At 41.0% G+C, this 18,000-nt stretch overlaps 2 protein-coding genes across 6 annotated transcripts in view; one reads left to right on the top strand and one right to left on the bottom strand.

Annotated features, from left to right (window-relative positions):
* Positions 1-8,492, top strand: part of snx9b (sorting nexin 9b) — a 46,631-nt gene extending 38,139 nt beyond the window's left edge. For all 5 annotated transcript variants that reach the window (XM_034287784.1, XM_010904068.2, XM_010904072.2 and 2 more), the window contains 9 exons: positions 2,399-2,529; positions 2,701-2,804; positions 2,892-2,995; positions 3,084-3,161; positions 3,588-3,664; positions 5,602-5,691; positions 6,504-6,618; positions 6,938-7,029; positions 7,274-8,492. In XM_034287784.1, the coding sequence (XP_034143675.1) occupies positions 2,399-2,529; positions 2,701-2,804; positions 2,892-2,995; positions 3,084-3,161; positions 3,588-3,664; positions 5,602-5,691; positions 6,504-6,618; positions 6,938-7,029; positions 7,274-7,321 (839 nt within the window). In that variant the 3' untranslated portion in view covers positions 7,322-8,492. The remainder of the gene's footprint in view (positions 1-2,398; positions 2,530-2,700; positions 2,805-2,891; positions 2,996-3,083; positions 3,162-3,587; positions 3,665-5,601; positions 5,692-6,503; positions 6,619-6,937; positions 7,030-7,273) is intronic.
* A 2,028-nt stretch (positions 8,493-10,520) lies between these two features.
* Positions 10,521-17,255, bottom strand: si:ch211-203k16.3 (angiopoietin-related protein 7). Its single transcript, XM_010904067.3, has 8 exons — positions 17,065-17,255; positions 16,218-16,654; positions 14,382-14,501; positions 14,149-14,263; positions 12,619-12,756; positions 12,263-12,479; positions 11,924-12,119; positions 10,521-11,459 (listed from the first exon to the last, which is right to left on the bottom strand). Exons 1-8 carry the CDS (start codon positions 17,102-17,104, stop codon positions 11,313-11,315), a joined length of 1,410 nt encoding a protein of 469 aa, XP_010902369.1. The 5' UTR covers positions 17,105-17,255; the 3' UTR covers positions 10,521-11,312.
* Positions 17,256-18,000: the final 745 nt, after the last annotated feature.

Here is an 18,000-nt window from a genome sequence, read left to right as displayed (position 1 = left end):
TTAATGGAAAGTTTATGAAGGAAGTGTCACTCAGCATGACCTATTGAAAGGATTTCACTCATTGTAGGTATATACATTATACATTGTAGGTCTAAGGTATATGGTAAGGCACCTATAGTTAATGGAATGGATCTTGTGTACAGTGGTGAACCGTGGCTATACTACTTCTTGAGGGAAAAAAATTCTCTAAAACATTGTATCGAACTGAATAATTTAGACAAATGACAGAATCACAGTATCACTTATTTACTTTATATGCTCATTGTAACTGTAATGCGAAATAATAAATTACTTTTGTTGGAGGGTGCTTCAGGAATATGGGGTCCTGGGTCCTTTGCTAAGGGCTGTCAGGTCCCTGTATAACCGAAGCAGGAGCTTGGTCCGCATTGCCGGCAGTAAGTCAGACTTGTTCCCAGTGCATGTTGGACTCCGGCAGGGCTGCCCTTTGTCGCCGGTTCTGTTCGTAATTTTTATGGACAGAATTTCTAGGCGCAGCCAGGGGCCGGAGGGTGTCAGGTTTGGGGACCACACAATTTCGTCTCTGCTCTTTGCAGATGATGTTGTCGTGTTGGCCCCTTCTAACCAGGACCTTCAGCATGCACTGGGACGGTTTGCAGCCGAGTGTGAAGCGGTGGGGATGAGAATCAGTACCTCCAAATCCGAGGCCATGGTCCTCAGTCGGAAAAGGGTGGCTTGCCCACTTCAGGTTGGTGGAGAGTGCCTGCCTCAAGTGGAGGAGTTTAAGTATCTAGGGGTCTTGTTCACGAGTGAGGGAAGGATGGAACGGGAGATTGACAGACAGATCGGTGCAGCTTCTGCAGTAATGCAGTCGATGTATCGGTCTGTCGTGGTGAAGAAAGAGCTGAGCCGCAAGGCGAAGCTCTCGATTTACCAGTCAATCTACGTTCCTACTCTCACCTATGGTCATGAGCTTTGGGTCATGACCGAAAGGACAAGATCCCGGATACAGGCGGCCGAAATGAGCTTTCTCCGCAGGGTGGCCGGGCGATCCCTTAGAGATAGGGTGAGAAGCTCGGTCACCCGGGAGGAGCTCAGAGTAGAGCCGCTGCTCCTCCACATCGAGAGGGGTCAGCTGAGGTGGCTTGGGCATCTGTTTCGGATGCCTCCGGAACGCCTTCCTGGGAATAACCCTATTTCATTGTTGATAAAGATTCTGAGGAGGCCGACTACCAATACCAAGTAATGATCCGATACTGACATTTTAATTGCCGTAATTTTTCTGCATGACTGTATAGCGTTTTACTAACAACTAACTCAATATTTAAGATTATGGAATTTACACCATTTTGACAAGATCAAATCTTATTAAAATATGTTAAAAGACACTCCAAGGCATTTGTGGAAATTCTATAGCAATGTTGAAATAAACTGAAAATGTTCCTTAAATATTATACAAGCATTTCTTATCGTATTTGTTTAAAATAATAAAATTCCATGCCAATTGGCATGTCTAGCTTGTTGTCATGATATCACAACATGGTCAGTGGCACTAGCATAACGTTAGGCTCTTAAGGAGATTCAAAAATTAAATTAAAAGGAAAGGCGTTACAACACAAAATAGGTAGGCTTGCTATTTAGCTATGAATCTGAATGTATTTTGAGATTACAAATAGCACAGTTATGGGATATTTTCAATTAGCCTTAACTAGCAAATCTAAACTTCTCTACTGTTACCCCTTGAAACATGTGCTTTGTAACATTTGCAGCTACTAGTTTTACTACCAGAGCTGTGAAAAACAAGTCTAAAATTAAAAAATTACCACCAGATTGCTGTGGTGTTGATGATTGCAGTCTGATGATTGCAGTCTTCGGCAGCAGAATTACAAAGGCTAAACGGCAAGATACAAACATCTGAACACAGAAATGTCTAAAAAGTACAGTCAGTTAGTGTAGTTTTTGAACAGCAATTTGTGGACTGATGACACATAGGTGAACCTTATGTCTAAGTGATGGGAAAGCAAAAGTGTGGAGAAAAAATTAACTGCAGATGTGCCAAAGCATACCACATAATCTGTGAAGCATGGTGGAGGTAGGGTCATGGGTATGCATTGCTGCCGCTGGAACAGGCTAACTCATCATTATCATAGTGCACAGAAGCATCTTGGCTACCAGTGTACTAGAAAATGCCACCAAACTCATCATTTGCATCATCTGCACAGGCTGGCAGTTCTTCTGCACAACAATCCAAGATTTTTTGCACAGCCACACATGCTGCTTTAGAGGGAACATTTCACTTGACCTGATTTTCTCCAGTCGCTCTGCATAAGTGTGTCTGAAATGACTAAAATGTAATTGTCAATTGTTCTATCCTTTCTCTCTCTTTGACCCTTTATTCCTCACCCAAATTCACCGTAACCCATTTTTTTCCCTCTGTCAGGACGTTTTGAAGAGGAGTTTATCAAGATGCGGATGGAAAGGTTGCAGGGATGGATGACCAGGATGTGTCGGCACCCTGTGGTCTCCAACAGTGACGTCTTCCAACTCTTCCTAACTTTCAAGGATGAGAAAGTACAATAGAACACTTTTTTTTTTTACTTTCCTTTGTTCCTTTGTCAGGAACATGAACAGTAGAGCATGCTGGAAACATCAGACCATGCCAGGACATAGAACTCTGACTGTGCATACTCCCAGATTGGATGTGAAAAATTCCAAGATTGTTTGGCTTCTGTGTTGTTGCAGGACTGGAAAACAGGGAAGAGAAAAGCAGAGAAAGATGAGGGCGTGGGAGTCATGATCTTCTCCTCCATAGAACCTGAAGGTCCTGACCTGGACCCCATTGAAGTGTGAGAGACATCACACCACTTTATAGCATACTCAAACACCATTTACAATGTTTTAGTTTTCTCATTTGGGTGACCCTTGTGTAACAGGGAACAGAAATGTGAGCAGTTCAGTCGCTTCACCAAAGCGATGGATGATGGTGTGAAAGACCTTCTTAATGTGGGCCAGGAGCACTGGAAAAGATGCACAGGACGTATGTATATACCACATAAACCTTACAAAGCAGTTATGAAGGCTACATATCCTTTACACCTGACTGCATATATGTATGTCCTCCTCAGCTCTGCCAAAAGAGTACCAGAGGATTGGCAAGGCCTTCCAAAACCTCTCATCTGTCTTCACAAGCAGTGGATACCAAGGTATGACTGCTGGACACTCGTTTACCCATTTTTATGGTTGTATGATATGTATTCCTGAACACAAGTCCCCTGACTGGCAGCAGCAAAGTCACTGCTTCATACTTAGCTACATCACTGCAAGACCAGGATTCAAATTCTGTTAGTGGATTAGCGCAGGTACCACAGAGGGTGCAGTTAGTCAGTACAGTCCGGGTTTGGGGGAATAGTAATCGAATATAGTTGCCTTGACTCATAATGCTCTAGCGTCTCAACTTGGGTGCCTTTGAGCTCTATCATGGTAGAAGACGGGAGATTGTGTTTGACTTTGACAGTCTTGAGTCCGCTGGCAGGAATCTAAAGTTGTATAGCACAAAATTGGGAAGACCTGTGTGAAAGTAAAAAATATAAATGCTTTTCAATTAATCCCTGTGGCTCTTGTACTTTCAGGAGAGGCCACCTTGACTGATGCCATGAATGAAGCAGGAAAGACCTATGAAGAGATTGCTCAGATGGTGGCTGAACAGGTACAGTACAGTTATGGACATCTTATCACTTACAGGGCACTCTTTAAATGTATCTCCTTGGTCTAAATAAATGATCAAAATGTGTACTTATTTTTTAAGTGTCAATATTACTATGAACAAATTGTTGAGACTTTGAAATTCAAAGACTTTCAGAGATCTATACTAAAGTACTTTGAGCAACACCTTTGGAAGATGAGATTTTTTCTAGTTGTTCTCTATACTTCCTGTTGACATTAGACACCTTGTGCTCTCCATTCCATTCCCACCCTTTGGTCTGTCTTCTTTCTCTCTACATCAAGTGTCTAATATCACCTTTTAGATGGAAGCATGCGTTTCCTTTGCCCTTAGTGTTCATTTACGTCCTAGTTCTGACATTGCTTTGACCTTTCCACTAAGCATACTATGTGTAGCCTGAAATGGTCCAACTACAATGATACCATGGTTATAAACAGCACCTCTTCAACCTCAGGCTGCTGAAGAAATGTGTCATTTCCTAAACTTCCCAAACTTCTACAGATGCACCATCGAGAGCATACTCTCAGGCTTTTAGAGGGTGGTGAGGTTGGCCCAATGCAAGATCAGGTGCACGCAACAGCACCTGCCCTCCAGGACATCTTCATGCGGTGACATGGGAAGGACACAAAGATTATAATGTGCCTGAACAACCTGGTGCCATTGGCTGTTTGCACTGTTGCTAACTTAGAAAGATGATATAGTGGAATCATAAACAGGGCAGTGAGATTTGGGAAACAGCTTCTACACCAAGGCCATCAGACTTAAACCAACCGCCTGTTGTCCCTGCACCCTGATAAGCTCTATAGAGCCCTGGCTCACCAACACATAAGCTGACACTTGAACTAATTTACACACACTCACAATAAACAAACTAAACCTGGACAGTCATTCTTTATTCAACCTCACTTTGACTCAAACTTTTACACATACACACACACTTTCACATTGAATCCACAATGCTGTAACGTGCATTGTGAACACTGCTCACTCCCCTTTTAATTTAATTTTGTAGCCCGTTTACTGTATATTGAGTAGTATTTTATCTGTGTTTCTAGTTTACCCGTGTGAGCTTCTCTTGTCTATGTAACAGTTACTTTACTTAAATGACTCCATTGTTTAGGAGCCACAAGCATTTTGCTAAGCCCACAAAAACATCTGTAATGTTGGTCACCAATACAGCTTTGAAACTAAGAAACTTGCCACATGTTTTCCCTAATTTCCACTCACAGTTTAGTTGAACATACATTTGTCAATTCTTTGACTTATATCCATGATGGTGTTGTGTGGTTTGTACTGAAATCACAGCCAGACCCTGTTTCTGATGACTAAGCAGCACCGTACAAATGGAGGAATTTGTATCTCTTGCTCCAGTCCAGAATACATTTTTTTCTCCCATCCAAATCCATGTGACTTCTTTTTGATCTTTGACCTCCACCAATCTTTATTATCAGTTGTGTAATTCCAGCCCTTGGTAGTAAAAGGCACAAAGGCAGTGCGGTTTGAATAAATAAAGAAAGGACATGGATTCACTCAAAATGCAGCACTCTTCCCTTGTCCTTCGGAATTCTGTGTACGTTTCCATTATTGACTGAATCCATGGAGTACGAATGGCTTTGTCTGTTCCCACATTATAATAAACCTGCTGTTCCTTATCCCTTGGTTTCCTGCTGATGTTAGGATACATGTCTGTGACCAAGATGTTTTTTTTGGTAATTTGTGTATCATATTTAAGTCTTCCTGTTTGTTTGTTTATATTTTTATCTCACAGTTTTATTGAGCATATTTTTTTCCTTGGTTTCTCTGGCTCCATACGGATAATGTAGTTTGAATTTCCCTTGGCCCGATTTGTAGTAGATGTTGAATGGTGCAGCTGTGTATGTTTACCTAGTTGTTATCTATTTGTCCCTGTTGTCACCCTATAGCCCAGGAAAGATCTGCACTTTCTTATGGAGACCAACAATGAGTACAAAGGCCTGCTGGGATGCTTCCCTGACACTATCGGAGTACACAAGGTAGGTACAGAACGAAGCAAATGTTCCAAAAAAGAACACAGATCTGTAAGTCAGTCAGACATAGAACTTTCACTGACTGAGTTGAGTGAGTGACTGACTACCCTTTGTTAAATGGTGTAGTGGTTAGAGGCGCGGACTACCAAACGAGGTCCCGTGTTCGAGGCTCGTCACAGTCTAGACAAATTATGCATTAGGATTTGTTCAGGATAGACAAAACTTTTCTTGCTAAAACCTTCTGTAGCTACGTTATAGTAAGCCTAAAATAAAACTGTTTATGGTTATTTTGTGCCTATTTCTGGTGTATTTTCAAAGTATGCATCCGTGCATGCTTTTAGGGGTAATAGAGGGTAGATCAAAAACCCTTGGGCAGTAAAAGAGTAGGGGTTTCCACGATTCTGTCGTCTATTCACTTGATGGAAAAGTCAGTTATCTGTTAAAACGGCCAGTGGCAAAAGCCATACAGTTCATAGATGCTATTTGTGGTGGAGTTAAACTTAATAAGAAACATTAGTCAGTTTAACACAATGCTTAATGGTGCATAGCGAAATATTCAAACTTGGCACAATGTTAACGCGTGACAAAATTATTGAATGTCGAGACACTATACCGACACCTGTCAAACATATAGCACTGTGGTGTAGTGGTTAAAGACATAACCTCTCAAGTGGGAGAACCAGGTTTGATTGTGGGCTGGCTGAACTAGGCTTGCTTGGTTCCTTTTCTGGTTTAGAAATGTTTGTGCAATGTATGCAGGTCAATGTTTAAGTCAAACTCATATAATTTAGTTCAAGGTTTTGTCTTTTCACTGGTAGGCGGCCATAGAGAAGGTTAAGGAAGGAGACCGGCTGGTCGCCGCTAGCAAGATCACCGCTCAGGACAAAGCGACCATGGCTAAACGTGTTAGCACTATGTCATACGCACTACAGGGTAAGCTAATGAGCTAATGCTACATGTTAGCAATGGCCTAAATATCTTGTATACATATCAATGTATGTGTTATAATTTCTGCATACTTTCTGTGTAGCTTTAGACTAGAGACTGCTTTTTTAAACCCATAATTATTAAACTTTTTATCAAAATCAAACCTACTGCAGTCCAACTGAATTGGCTAGCGGGCCAAATACGGCCCGTGGGCGCAAGTTTTCCCATCCTACGGTTAGTTTTTTGCTATGAACTGAAAGCTTGCTGGTTGAAATACTGATGAGTAAATGTTGAAGTTAATTGCTATTTTTGTTCTTTGCTGCAGCTGAGATGAACCACTTCCACAGCAACCGTATCTACGACTACAACAGGGTGATGCAACTGTACCTGGAGGAGCAGGTGAAGTTCTATGAAACGGTAAGAAGAAATTTCCAGGCCAGCTTTACCAGCACACTCATCTCACACCAGCACCTTCTTATTTGAATATTGCTAGCATTGAAATGATATTAATAAATGGGTTTTTAAATGTTCAGATGCAATTGTTTTGTGTGGAATCAGGTGGAGGTAAAACAGACAAGAAAATGTCCTTTACACCATCCTAGGCTATTCCATACTTTGAAGAGGGCTCACAATGGAAAATCTCTATTTCTGGTTTCTATAGATTGCTGAGAAGCTTAGGCAAGCGCACAGTCAATTCACCACCATGTAAACCCATGACTCAAGCTGCAAGCCGGAGCCTGCTCGATACCCAAGACATTGTTCTCTCTCTTTTTCTGTCTCTCTCTAGCTTTTGTCCTTTAATGCTCTGTCCAGTTTCCTTCCCCATAGTCATTAGCTTATGTTGCTACTGTAAACAGTCCATTAACTTTTTAGGGAAGAGGGAGAAACATTTGACAACCCGATGAGTATATGTTAAGAGCGGCTGACTGCGAGTGCTACACAGTACAGCACCATTACTGCCTGGTCTCACAGAAAAGGACACAGACTACTTCCTGTGTCTCATTTCAGGGTGACTTTAATTCAGGACTTCAATGAACATATTGTGCAGTTTTGCATAGCTCAATGCACTTAATGCAGCATTTCTATATGTTTTTTACTAAACAGCCCAATGACCACAGAAGTTGTGGTAGTGATGATTTTTTTAATGATTGAAACACACATGCACATTGTATTTCAGCATAGAGATGTTGCATTTTGCCTTGTCAGTAAAATTCTGGCAGATGTAAGCGAGTGTGTGTCACAGCACCCCCTTGCCTGTGAATGTGTCTGATCACTGCTGGCAGTGCCCCACACCTTTCTTCACTAGCTTTCTCAAAAGCTAACAGGAAGCTCCACCTCTTCCTGTAATAGTGCCTTGTTCACATTCTGAAGAAAATAAAACTGTGTCCTTATTTCTGCCTATAAAACATGATGCTACATTTTCCACTATTGGCTACTTTCTCAAAACATGGAATACTGCTCCTCGAATTTTGTAGTTTATGCAATGCGAGGCAATTCCTAGTCAGTGGAAACCAAAACATCAATGAGCCAATGCTACTCAAAGACAGTGCCAAACTAGCTGGATTGGTCTCAATTCACTTTAATTTCCTGCTTTTCCATTAATTACCATAAAAACAATCAGTTGATGGGTGAGAGGCTTGGATGGTGTTCCAACAATAATGCTTTCACCATTTGAATCTATATAGCAGCGTTTAGTTGTGAAAGTTCTTGAGGAAAAGATACAGGTTAATTGCGAAACGGCAATGGCTTCATCCATGTTTATATGGCTGCTTTGCTCTTCTCAGCGTCACTCTTGTTACCACAGTGCAATCTTCAATTATTCTTTAATCTTCTTTCTTTACTCGTCATGATGAATAAAAATAAATATATAAAATTCTGTACGATGCATGTCCTCTTTATATGTCAAGATATAATTTTATGTATAGTAATATTTGCAATATGTTCACCCAGAAAGAGGTTAAATTCTGATTTAATAAAACTGATTTGTACTCTTCCCATCTCTTTGGTTGAGTTTCTTCAAGTGTGTTTATGGAAGTGAACACATGAGTCATTTCTTGATCTGCCAGACAGTGTATATTTGGGAGGACGAGGACACACACACACACACACACACACACCATTCGATTGGAATGAGAATAAGTTAAGCTGTGAGTGGAGCGTCAAAGAGTGGGTTTGTGCTGAATGTGAGTGGAGGAATGAAAACGGTCTTTCAGCCTGTACCATGTGTGCACGCAGCTCTGACTGAAATCAGTCACAGCTGTGCTTTTAATTGTAATCACAGACTCACGCAAACAGTTATAACACCCATGAACACACATGCTTCCTAAGGTTGGAATGGTAACTGCATTTTATAAGGTTAGATATTGGAAAGCCTTCAGTTTGTTTCAGCCCTTGTCATCCAATCAAGAGTTGCTTCAAGATCCTTGATTGTGATGGTCCATATTGGAGCTAGATTGAAATGTTCCTGATAGGGTTGTGTAATTGGTACTTTTACTATAGCTAAAACAGTTGGAACTTTGGTAGAAGGGATGGTCACGTGTGCTGCAAAGCAGAGTACCACAACACCCAGTGTGGGGCCAGACAAACTCAGTTGTCTGGTGAATGTATTCTCTGACCACGTAGGTGCTGGAAGGTGCTTGTGACACCTGTGCAAATAGCGGAGGCTTGTGAACGTGCAAATGGAGGGAAGACGAGAAGGGGTTCATTTGGAATTAGGGCTACTGTATGCGTATCCTTCTAGGCAGTACTTTTTATGTTGAACTCAGCTTGACCTGCAGTGGTATTTCTACAATTCAAAGACAGCGTTTCCTCTTTTTCCAAAGTTCACTTGTCCCATAAAGATAATTTTCTTGCCGGACCGCGTAAGCGGAGTCAGTGTTGTGCCGAAAACATCCCCCCTGCCGAAAATCTCCCTCCCTTCGCATGAACGCGCACTCTCGATTCTCATTGCTGGGACTTGTTTCCTAGTTGAGAGGACATTTTAGCCGTAGCAAAAAGCTTTAACGTGTGTACATCAAGGCAGCAATCGATGACCACGTTTGGGTGCATTTTATTGGATTTTATAAGTTTAAAGAAAATCGCCTTGCCAAAATTACCCTCCCCCAAACTTGCTTCATTTTGTGACTACAGTCAAATACTTTTTGTGGCACTACTGAGTTTGGCAGACAAGAATATGGTCTTATCCTAATTTGACTATACAGTTGCAATAGGAGCACATTCTAAATATAATTTATAAAATGAAATAACAATTTCAGGGCAATGATGGCTGAATTATTATCCTTACACTTTAGAAAACAATAGTAGATTAGAAAATGGGAGATATGACCGATTTTGCAAACGATTTGTTTATAGTAATACCCTTGAAACAAATAGCCAACTAAAAACAGCAGATAGTGCCTTTCCACACAATGAACTTGCCTTAAAAAATCCAGTGAAACGCAGCCAAACGTGGTCATCGATTGCTGCCTTGATTTACACAATTAAATTAAGGCTTTTTGCTATGAACACCAGTTTAATATGTAGGCTAAACTGTCCTCTCAACAAGGAAACAAGTCGCAGCAATGAGAAACGAGAGTGCGCATTCATGCGAAGGTGGTGTCGGGGGACATTTTCGGCAGGGGGGATGATTTTGGCACAACACCTGCTCCTCTTACACGGTCCGGCAAAAACTAATGTTTTTGTGCCATGAAATGAAATAGCTTTGGCAGTGTATAGTTCATCTTCAGTCTCACTAGCAATTGCTCAATTCTTATGACTATTCCAAGTAGTAAGTTAGATAATAGAAAGCCTACTACTGGCTAATAAGCTAAAACTGCCAGTGGCAAAAGCTATACATTTTATAGATGCTATTTGGTGAAGGTAAACAATAAGAAATGTTAGTCAGTTTAACAATGCTTAATGGTGTCCAAACTTGGTATGATGTGAATGCGTGACAAAATTATCTAATGTAGAGATGCTATACCGACGCTGGGTGAGCGTATAACACTGTGGTGTAGTAGTTGAAGACACCACCTCTCGCGTGCGAGACCAGGGTTCGAGTCCAGTGAGGGAAACAGCAGTGATCACTCTCAATTGCGGGCCGGCTAAACTAGGTTTGCCTCATTCCTTTTTGGATAACAGTAAACAGAACAGGAATATACTTTTTCATGAAGCCAAAAATATTTTTTGGTTTATATTTTAATGTGTTACCTTTGTAAATGTATTTGGAATACATTTAGAGTACAGAAAATACATTACTATTTGTCTCTTGTATTTAATGGGTAAGGTTTTGTTTTTGTGATGGAGTCCATTGATAAAAAGTGTTTGCATGATTACAATCAGAGTACACCAAAATATCAGTTGTCTGTATTTGTCCAGAGACTGTAGTATAACATATCTCAATATCCAGAACAATGGCAATATCAAAAGTTGAGTGAGAAGCTCATTGAGGGAGTCCGCCCTTCTGTTTTTTCACCGCCAATCTTATTTGTACTTTGGCCACATTTGCAAATTGCCACAAATGCGAAAATATATGCAAAACATCAACATATCTTACAAAAATATGTTTCCATCCTGGTTCAGATCATGGAAGAACGGCTTCCACACATTTCACTGTAAAAGTGTGGTGGCACCACAGATGTGTACATCTGTGATGTCTTCAGGTTAGGTGAGGCATTGTACAGCCCGACCGTTGTCAGGGGTGGTTGTTTTAGCCAGGCTGTTCAGGGTGACATGCGTGGTCGGAAGGTGCGTGGCCGGATCATCATACTAACTTTTCTCAGAGAGTAGTAGTCTGAGTCCTTCCAGGAGTACCACACAATCCCGTCTGGTCCTAGAGGGTTCTTCCCCTTGGGGGAATACCGACCTCCCTGTGAGATCACAAGCACTGTCAGGATCAGAGCACGGGAATACTAGTGACCAGATCATTACACTTAAGTCCATAAAAATGCTTCTTATTGTGCTTCTATCAGTACATATCATACATAACATTCAAACACCATTCCGAAAAGTTGTTTACTGAATGTGTATCTTTCTGTCTTTGTACGTGTGTAGAGTTAGACCAAAACTCCCTGCATGGAAAGTAAAACAAGGAGAATTCAACCTGGGGATATTTTGCCGGTCCCTCTGAAAGAAGTGGTTTTAATCTTAGGGGTTAGGGACAGAAATATGGTTTAGGGTTAAAGTTAGGGCTTTGGGTTTAAGGAATAAGGTGAGGGCAAACACATTTTGTTTGACTGGAATAATGTTTTCCAGTCCCCCAAATATATTAAACATTCTGGTTTGTGTGGGTACATGTCCATCCACCCCTCAATCTGTATGGTAATATCTTTACCCTGTAGTAGATTCCATTGAGGTTGGCGTAGAAGCACTGGTTGTACCACCAACCCGCGTGGGAAATTTCAGCACAGATGTTGCCCGTGTCAGGGGTGCTGAAGCCCTGCTTGTCATGGTACCAGCTGAATGAGTCCTCTGTTGTACCACTGAACCCAGACACATGGAGCCTGTACTGGCTGTCCTCCCCATCCACACTGCGTGGAAACACAAACATCCAGCCTAAACACACACACAAACATACAATACACAACCCACACCACACCCACGTGGAGGTAGAAGAGAAGTGTGACATGCATGCCTGAAGGTGCTCTGCATGTGTGCGTGTGTCTAACCAAACCTGAAGCTCTCATAGAGGGCATGTTTGTGCTTGTTGCTCCAGTCTTCCAGGTCAATCCTGAGGCTGTAGTCTCCCTGGTTGGTGAGGTCATGGATGTGGTTGTTGCCCAGCCAGAACTCTGAGTGCAGGTCCCCGAAACCCTCCTTATACTCCCTCCAGCTCCGGTCAAATGTCACAGAGCCGTCTACACGTCGCTGGAGCACCGTCCAGCCACCACCTGAGATGAGAATAGGAATTATCTACATTATATGATGAATGGTGTTATTGACTGACCAAACAAGGTTCTTCAGAAAAAAAGACAGTTCTCTGAAATAACAGACAAACTCGGTTTGTGTGGGTGTGTACATAACCCTCACCTTCTGTTTCCAAGTCACAGTAAACTTCGACAGGCATTGCCCCCAGGGAAGGGACTACTGTATAAAGACCAGAGCGCCTCACACCGTTATAGTAGATAGACGCACAGTCTATAGGACAGTTCCGCACATGCTGAACCTCTGCAGGCCAGAGACAAAAATGTGTTCCATCAGTATTTGAAAGCAGCCTTCGAGTGTCGATTAACAAAGTGATAGACTCGGGGCAACTTTTAAGGGTCATTGGCTCCCCCTACTGGTGAATTTTAGGATGGGCAAGAATCACAACCATGTACTACTCAGCAACCCTCCTTTTGGTAAAACATTTGAATGCCCGTAGCTTGGTATTTTAATGATTATTATCATGAGCCTGGTGATTATTTTGTATGGCAATTGAATTGGTGCAACGTAAGGGAGGAGGGTGCTAAATTATTTATCTAAAGAGAGACATTGATTAAATTGCTTGGGCATTATTGGCCCAGCAGGCCATAGTGGGGAATTATATTTTCTAGCTTTTTGTAGAACGATATATAGATGTTAGCCAAATATACCCTTTTACAGATGCATATTTTATTGTCATCCATATATTTTATTGTCATTCCAAGAGGAAGTGGATGCCCACCTAAATACATTGAGATAATTTCATGTTAAGGTTTTTTTGTCAAATGCACCGAACAACACAGTGTCATCCTGTACAATGAAATTCTTATGAAATGGCACCCGACAATCTACGTAGTTAGAGTTAAGAAGAAGAGTATATATGCAAAAATATATATCTAGACAGAAAATAATAATAAAGCAACAATATACATAACACTGCACTAGCAGCAGTTTAAAAAAAGAGTACTGCAAACTAGCAATCTGGGTAGTATTTTTGATTGAGCAGCATTTACTATTATTTATTCAAGTAGTGTATGTATGTGTTTATTCATTCACTTAAAAATCTCAACAGTACCAAGTTAATTTGTCCACAGCTAATTTTGTTGTGTTGTCTTTTTCAGCTGTGCTTTAATAATCTTGATAATTAGCTAACTGGCCATTTTATATAATTGTGCCCAATAATTATTGGGGATGTCTTTGAACTATGGTGAGCCACATACACTTTTAGCTACCAATTTTGTATGGTTTCATCATGCACTGTTTTAATAAATTAAGTACATAGGAACACTTTGGTTTCCTCAGTTATAAGCCTTTTAAGTGATTAAGTCTAGCTCTCTCGCCACCCCACAGCTCCCCCTGTTGGGATTCCTTGATTGGATACATTCTGATTGAATTAAAGTGTACAATTATACCCTTCTGTGTGTGGCCTTGTTACATTGACATTGATTTCCATTGTCTTTTATGCACACGGAAGAAGGGCCTAAACGTTTATGCAACATTTTAGTCTATTTTAATTTAAAAAAAACAATGTTTCTTGAATTGTATGGTATTTTATTTTTAAGTAATTTAGTTGTTTTATTTTGTCAATGTTATTTGTACAACATGAAGCTACAACATAAAATAATATATCAGAGATTGTGTGTGTTTAACATGTACCTGGATGCAGGGCCTCCTCTGCACTCATCTGAGAGCTTGTTCGGACAATGTTAATCATACAGCCTGGGCTTCTCCGTACATTTTCTACCAGTCGAGACAGGTTATGGATCTGGGCCTAAAGAGACAGACAACCAGAAAAAAAAACTTGGAAACAAGCTATCTGCATGTTCATAAATGCTGAAAAAGGTACTTGAATAACTGGTAATGTATGATTTGCACTGTAATATGTGGACCTGAAGGTCGTAGATGAGCGTCCCTTGTAAGTGCACTAGTGTGGTGGCCTCGGCATAATGTGTCTCCAATTCATGGAAGCGATGCTCCAAAGATGAGTTAATTCGGTTCTTCTCTTCACTCTGATACACAGACACACAAAGATACACAGGTGTACTTTGTGAAAAAACACATAACATATATTTAAGGCTGGGATGTATGTAAAATGTATTTGCAATAATTATTAAAGAATATAAATAATAAATGTTTCACTGTTGTACCCCATCATATGCAACTGTGTCTAGTCCGGTCTCCTCGCAACTACTTACAATGGATTCAGGTGGATGCTCAGGCCTTGCATTCAGATCTTCCAGGAAGTGTACAATATAAATATTTCAGACTCATCCTTATTTTTTTCCATTGCTTTTATGACCACTTGATTATTGTAAAGTCTCACTGCTATGCCATTTACCCCAAATAGGTTTTGAAATGTGATATGTGAGTCCTGGCACCTCAGTGGTACCCAGCTTCCCTTGGAGGCTAACATAGCCTCTTCCTTTTTCTTCATCTGAAACCTCACATTTTCATACATTACCTAAAATAGTTCTTATTTCCAGCATTGACTTTTGCCAGTAAACTAATTAATTGATTAGCATCCAGTCTTTATTATGCTGTTTAAACTAGATTTTTTAAAATGCTGGCACTGGAAGTCGTTTATGATAAGAGCCTCGGCTAAATGACTAAAATATATATATAAAATAAAAACATAACCTGCAACCAGGTTTTTATTTTTCATTTTTCCCACTCGAAGATTTCAGTTTGTTATTCAATTGAATTGTTCACATCATAGGTCACATTAAAAGTGGAAAAAGTACTGACATGATTTATCTTTGTCTCATTTTACATCACAAAAACCTGGCATTTTCACAGAGGTGTGTAGACTTTATATCTATTGTATTTGTACCAAAGAAATTGTGATTTTACTGCTTTTAAGCCGAAAAAAATCTTGGACCAAAAAATATAAATACAATGATAAATTTCTTTAAATATCAGAGAGCCATGTTTCTTCTGTGTTGTCTATTTGTACATTCAAATTCCCAAAATATGCAACCAGCAGAATGCACCAATGGACTAAATTACCCATATCAGGTGTTTTTCTGGTCTCAGCTGTGGTCAATTTCAGGTGACTAAAACATTCAATTTATTATTAACTGAAACAGTTCTCTATTTAAATACATTTTGCAAACATATGAAAATATAAAGTCCCGGTGCCACTGTCACTTGAGGCAGCACGTGGTGGAGGATGGCCAACAAGGCCATGCCTCTGAGCTCTAATCTCCTTAACGCCAAGGTCATTTGAGGATGGAGGGACAGCTGGAGAGTTACTGTGTGCTTCCGGCCGCTGCTGCACGGGCCAATAAATGAGATGTGCTGTGTGTGCGTGCCAGTGCAATGGTCCTGTTTTATGACGTACAGTTGGACCGTGCTGTGGCTTTTAACAATTAGTTTAACCTCATGTAACCACAGGAACATCTCAAGAACCGTTGCTCACATTCAGTTTAAAGCACACCTCTAGACTCACACTCGGCTCATACAGAAACTAAAGCAGTGTATCTTGCTTAAAGAACCTTCATTCTTCTTTTTTTTTATTTAATTTTTTCTGTTCCATGTTCATTTTGTAAAGCGTCTTTGGGTCCTTGAAAAGCGATATATGAATATAATGCATTATTATTATTATTCACCAAAGCACTATGAACCTGGCTATCCTAGTTGTCTGTCCTCTGTTCCGGTTCTATGATTGGAACCTCTTGCATTTGTCCACAGTTGTCTACACCTACAGTTCTAGGTCTAGAACACACCTGCAGCTCCAGAACTTTGACACGGTGCCTATGGTTCCTCAACTCCTCTTGAAGCTCTGAGATGGTCTCCCTCAGTGACAGAATCTGCTGTTTCCTCTCCTCATTCTCATGAAGCCAATAGGAGACCTCGTCTGTGCAACGGAACATGTCTGGACAGCGCTGTTCCTCTGTCTGGGGCAGGGTGGCCACCAGGTGACACATCCCATTCTCCATCACCTGGTTACTGTATTCCCCGCACTGTGAGCCCCCCCCACCCCCGCCCATATGATGACTGGTTGGGTCTTCTCCATGGACCTCCAGGATCAAGACTAGGAAGACACAAAGAATGAAACAAATATCCAGTTGGGTACTGTGAGGTGGTAGGAAGGCCATTGTTCTCTGGTTGGAATGCTTTTTCTGGCATCTGGAGACTGGCAGGTTCAGGTTTAGCTCTTCCTCTGTAGGAAGAAAGATTAAGCATTTATCAAAATCATTGCACACTGATAGGCCTATGTACAAATTTCCCATCAAAGTCCAAGCACTAATCTTCACACACATACTCTGGGCACTGAGAGATTAACAATACTGGGTCATACTTGTTTAATTACATTATGACTGCTGTATGTTTGTTTTCAAAAGACTAAGCAGCATTTATGGAAAATAACATATTGTATCTTCCTCACCCCTTCAAAACAATATAGCCTACTTTATATTCCCTTCAAGTATTCCCTTAAAGTATTTTACTAAAATAAAACACAACCAATCATGAAACAACACAGTCTTCTTCCTCCACCAACATTACATTAATATAAAACTGTGTGTGTGTACAATGTTAGCTACAGACTTATAAACAAATAATTTTCTTTACCTTTCTCCTGGCCCGTCTCTTGACCCAGTCCATGCACCATGCAGGTCGTAAGACCCTCCCCATTCCCATCTGTTCCGCTCCTTTCCGACTTTCTTGTTCCCTCTCCTCCTATCTCCACCTTTCTGTCTCTGTCTCTCACTGTGAAACAGTGATATTGAGGTATGTGGCTGTAACACAGCAGACATCTTATCCCCATAATCCACCTAAGAGGATTCACTTAATGGAGAGGGAAAGTGAGAGAGGGAAAGAAAGAGTAAGAGAGCGACAAATCGACAACCCAGGGGAGGAAACCTAGTTATTACGCTACCCACAGGACGGGGAAAAAATATGCTGAGGTAACCTGGTGAATCCTAGGAATGCTCTTTCTAGCTTTCCTGGTGTCCAGTTTGACCCTAGGAGGCCCTTGAACAACACCTCAGGACTACCATGCCCTAATGTCTTGCAGCGGTCCCTGTCCAGAGTCCTCCTGGATGTGATGCAGATGAAGTTGCTGCCTGATTATTCCTGCAGCCACTGCCCAGAGCCCACCTGATTGACCCTGATCGTCCCTGTCCTACTCACCTGGTAATGCAACGGACTTGGATTCTGTTCAAGGACACTGATCACAGCACTCTTGCATTGATTGACATGCTTATCTTTTGATTATGCAAAAACATTGTACTCTTATAATCCTTACCCAGCACAGCCAAGAGGACACCCCTCAGAGTCTGGGTCCTCTGTAGGTTTCTTCATAATTTTGTCCTTACTAAGGTACTTTTCCTAGGACACTGTGCATTATTACTTGCGCTTTGGGGAAGAAGCAACAATGCAAATTGTTGCAAGCTGTTGCTTGCTCTTTGGGGTTTCAGGCTAGGCATCTGTAAAAAAAAAAAAGTATGTCTGTGACAACTTCTAATGGCTGAATAAAATTAATTTGATCAAATGATTGTCAAAAAA

The sequence above is a fragment of the Esox lucius genome, chromosome 18, assembly GCF_011004845.1.
Source record: "Esox lucius isolate fEsoLuc1 chromosome 18, fEsoLuc1.pri, whole genome shotgun sequence".
Taxonomy (NCBI): domain Eukaryota; kingdom Metazoa; phylum Chordata; class Actinopteri; order Esociformes; family Esocidae; genus Esox; species Esox lucius.
Note: the sequence above shows the minus strand (reverse complement) of the source record. Positions and strands in the feature narration are given on the sequence as shown.

Excerpts from the sequence above, each read along its gene's own strand:
- si:ch211-203k16.3 (XM_010904067.3), bottom strand. The coding sequence starts at position 17,104 with ATGGTGCATGGACTGGGTCAAGAGACGGGCCAGGAGAAAG. Across the intron at positions 12,120-12,262 it reads GCCCTCTATGAGAGCTTCAG|TGTGGATGGGGAGGACAGCC; the intron begins GTTTGGTTAGAC and ends GTTTCCACGCAG. Across the intron at positions 11,460-11,923 it reads TCAATGGAATCTACTACAGG|GGAGGTCGGTATTCCCCCAA; the intron begins GTAAAGATATTA and ends GTGATCTCACAG.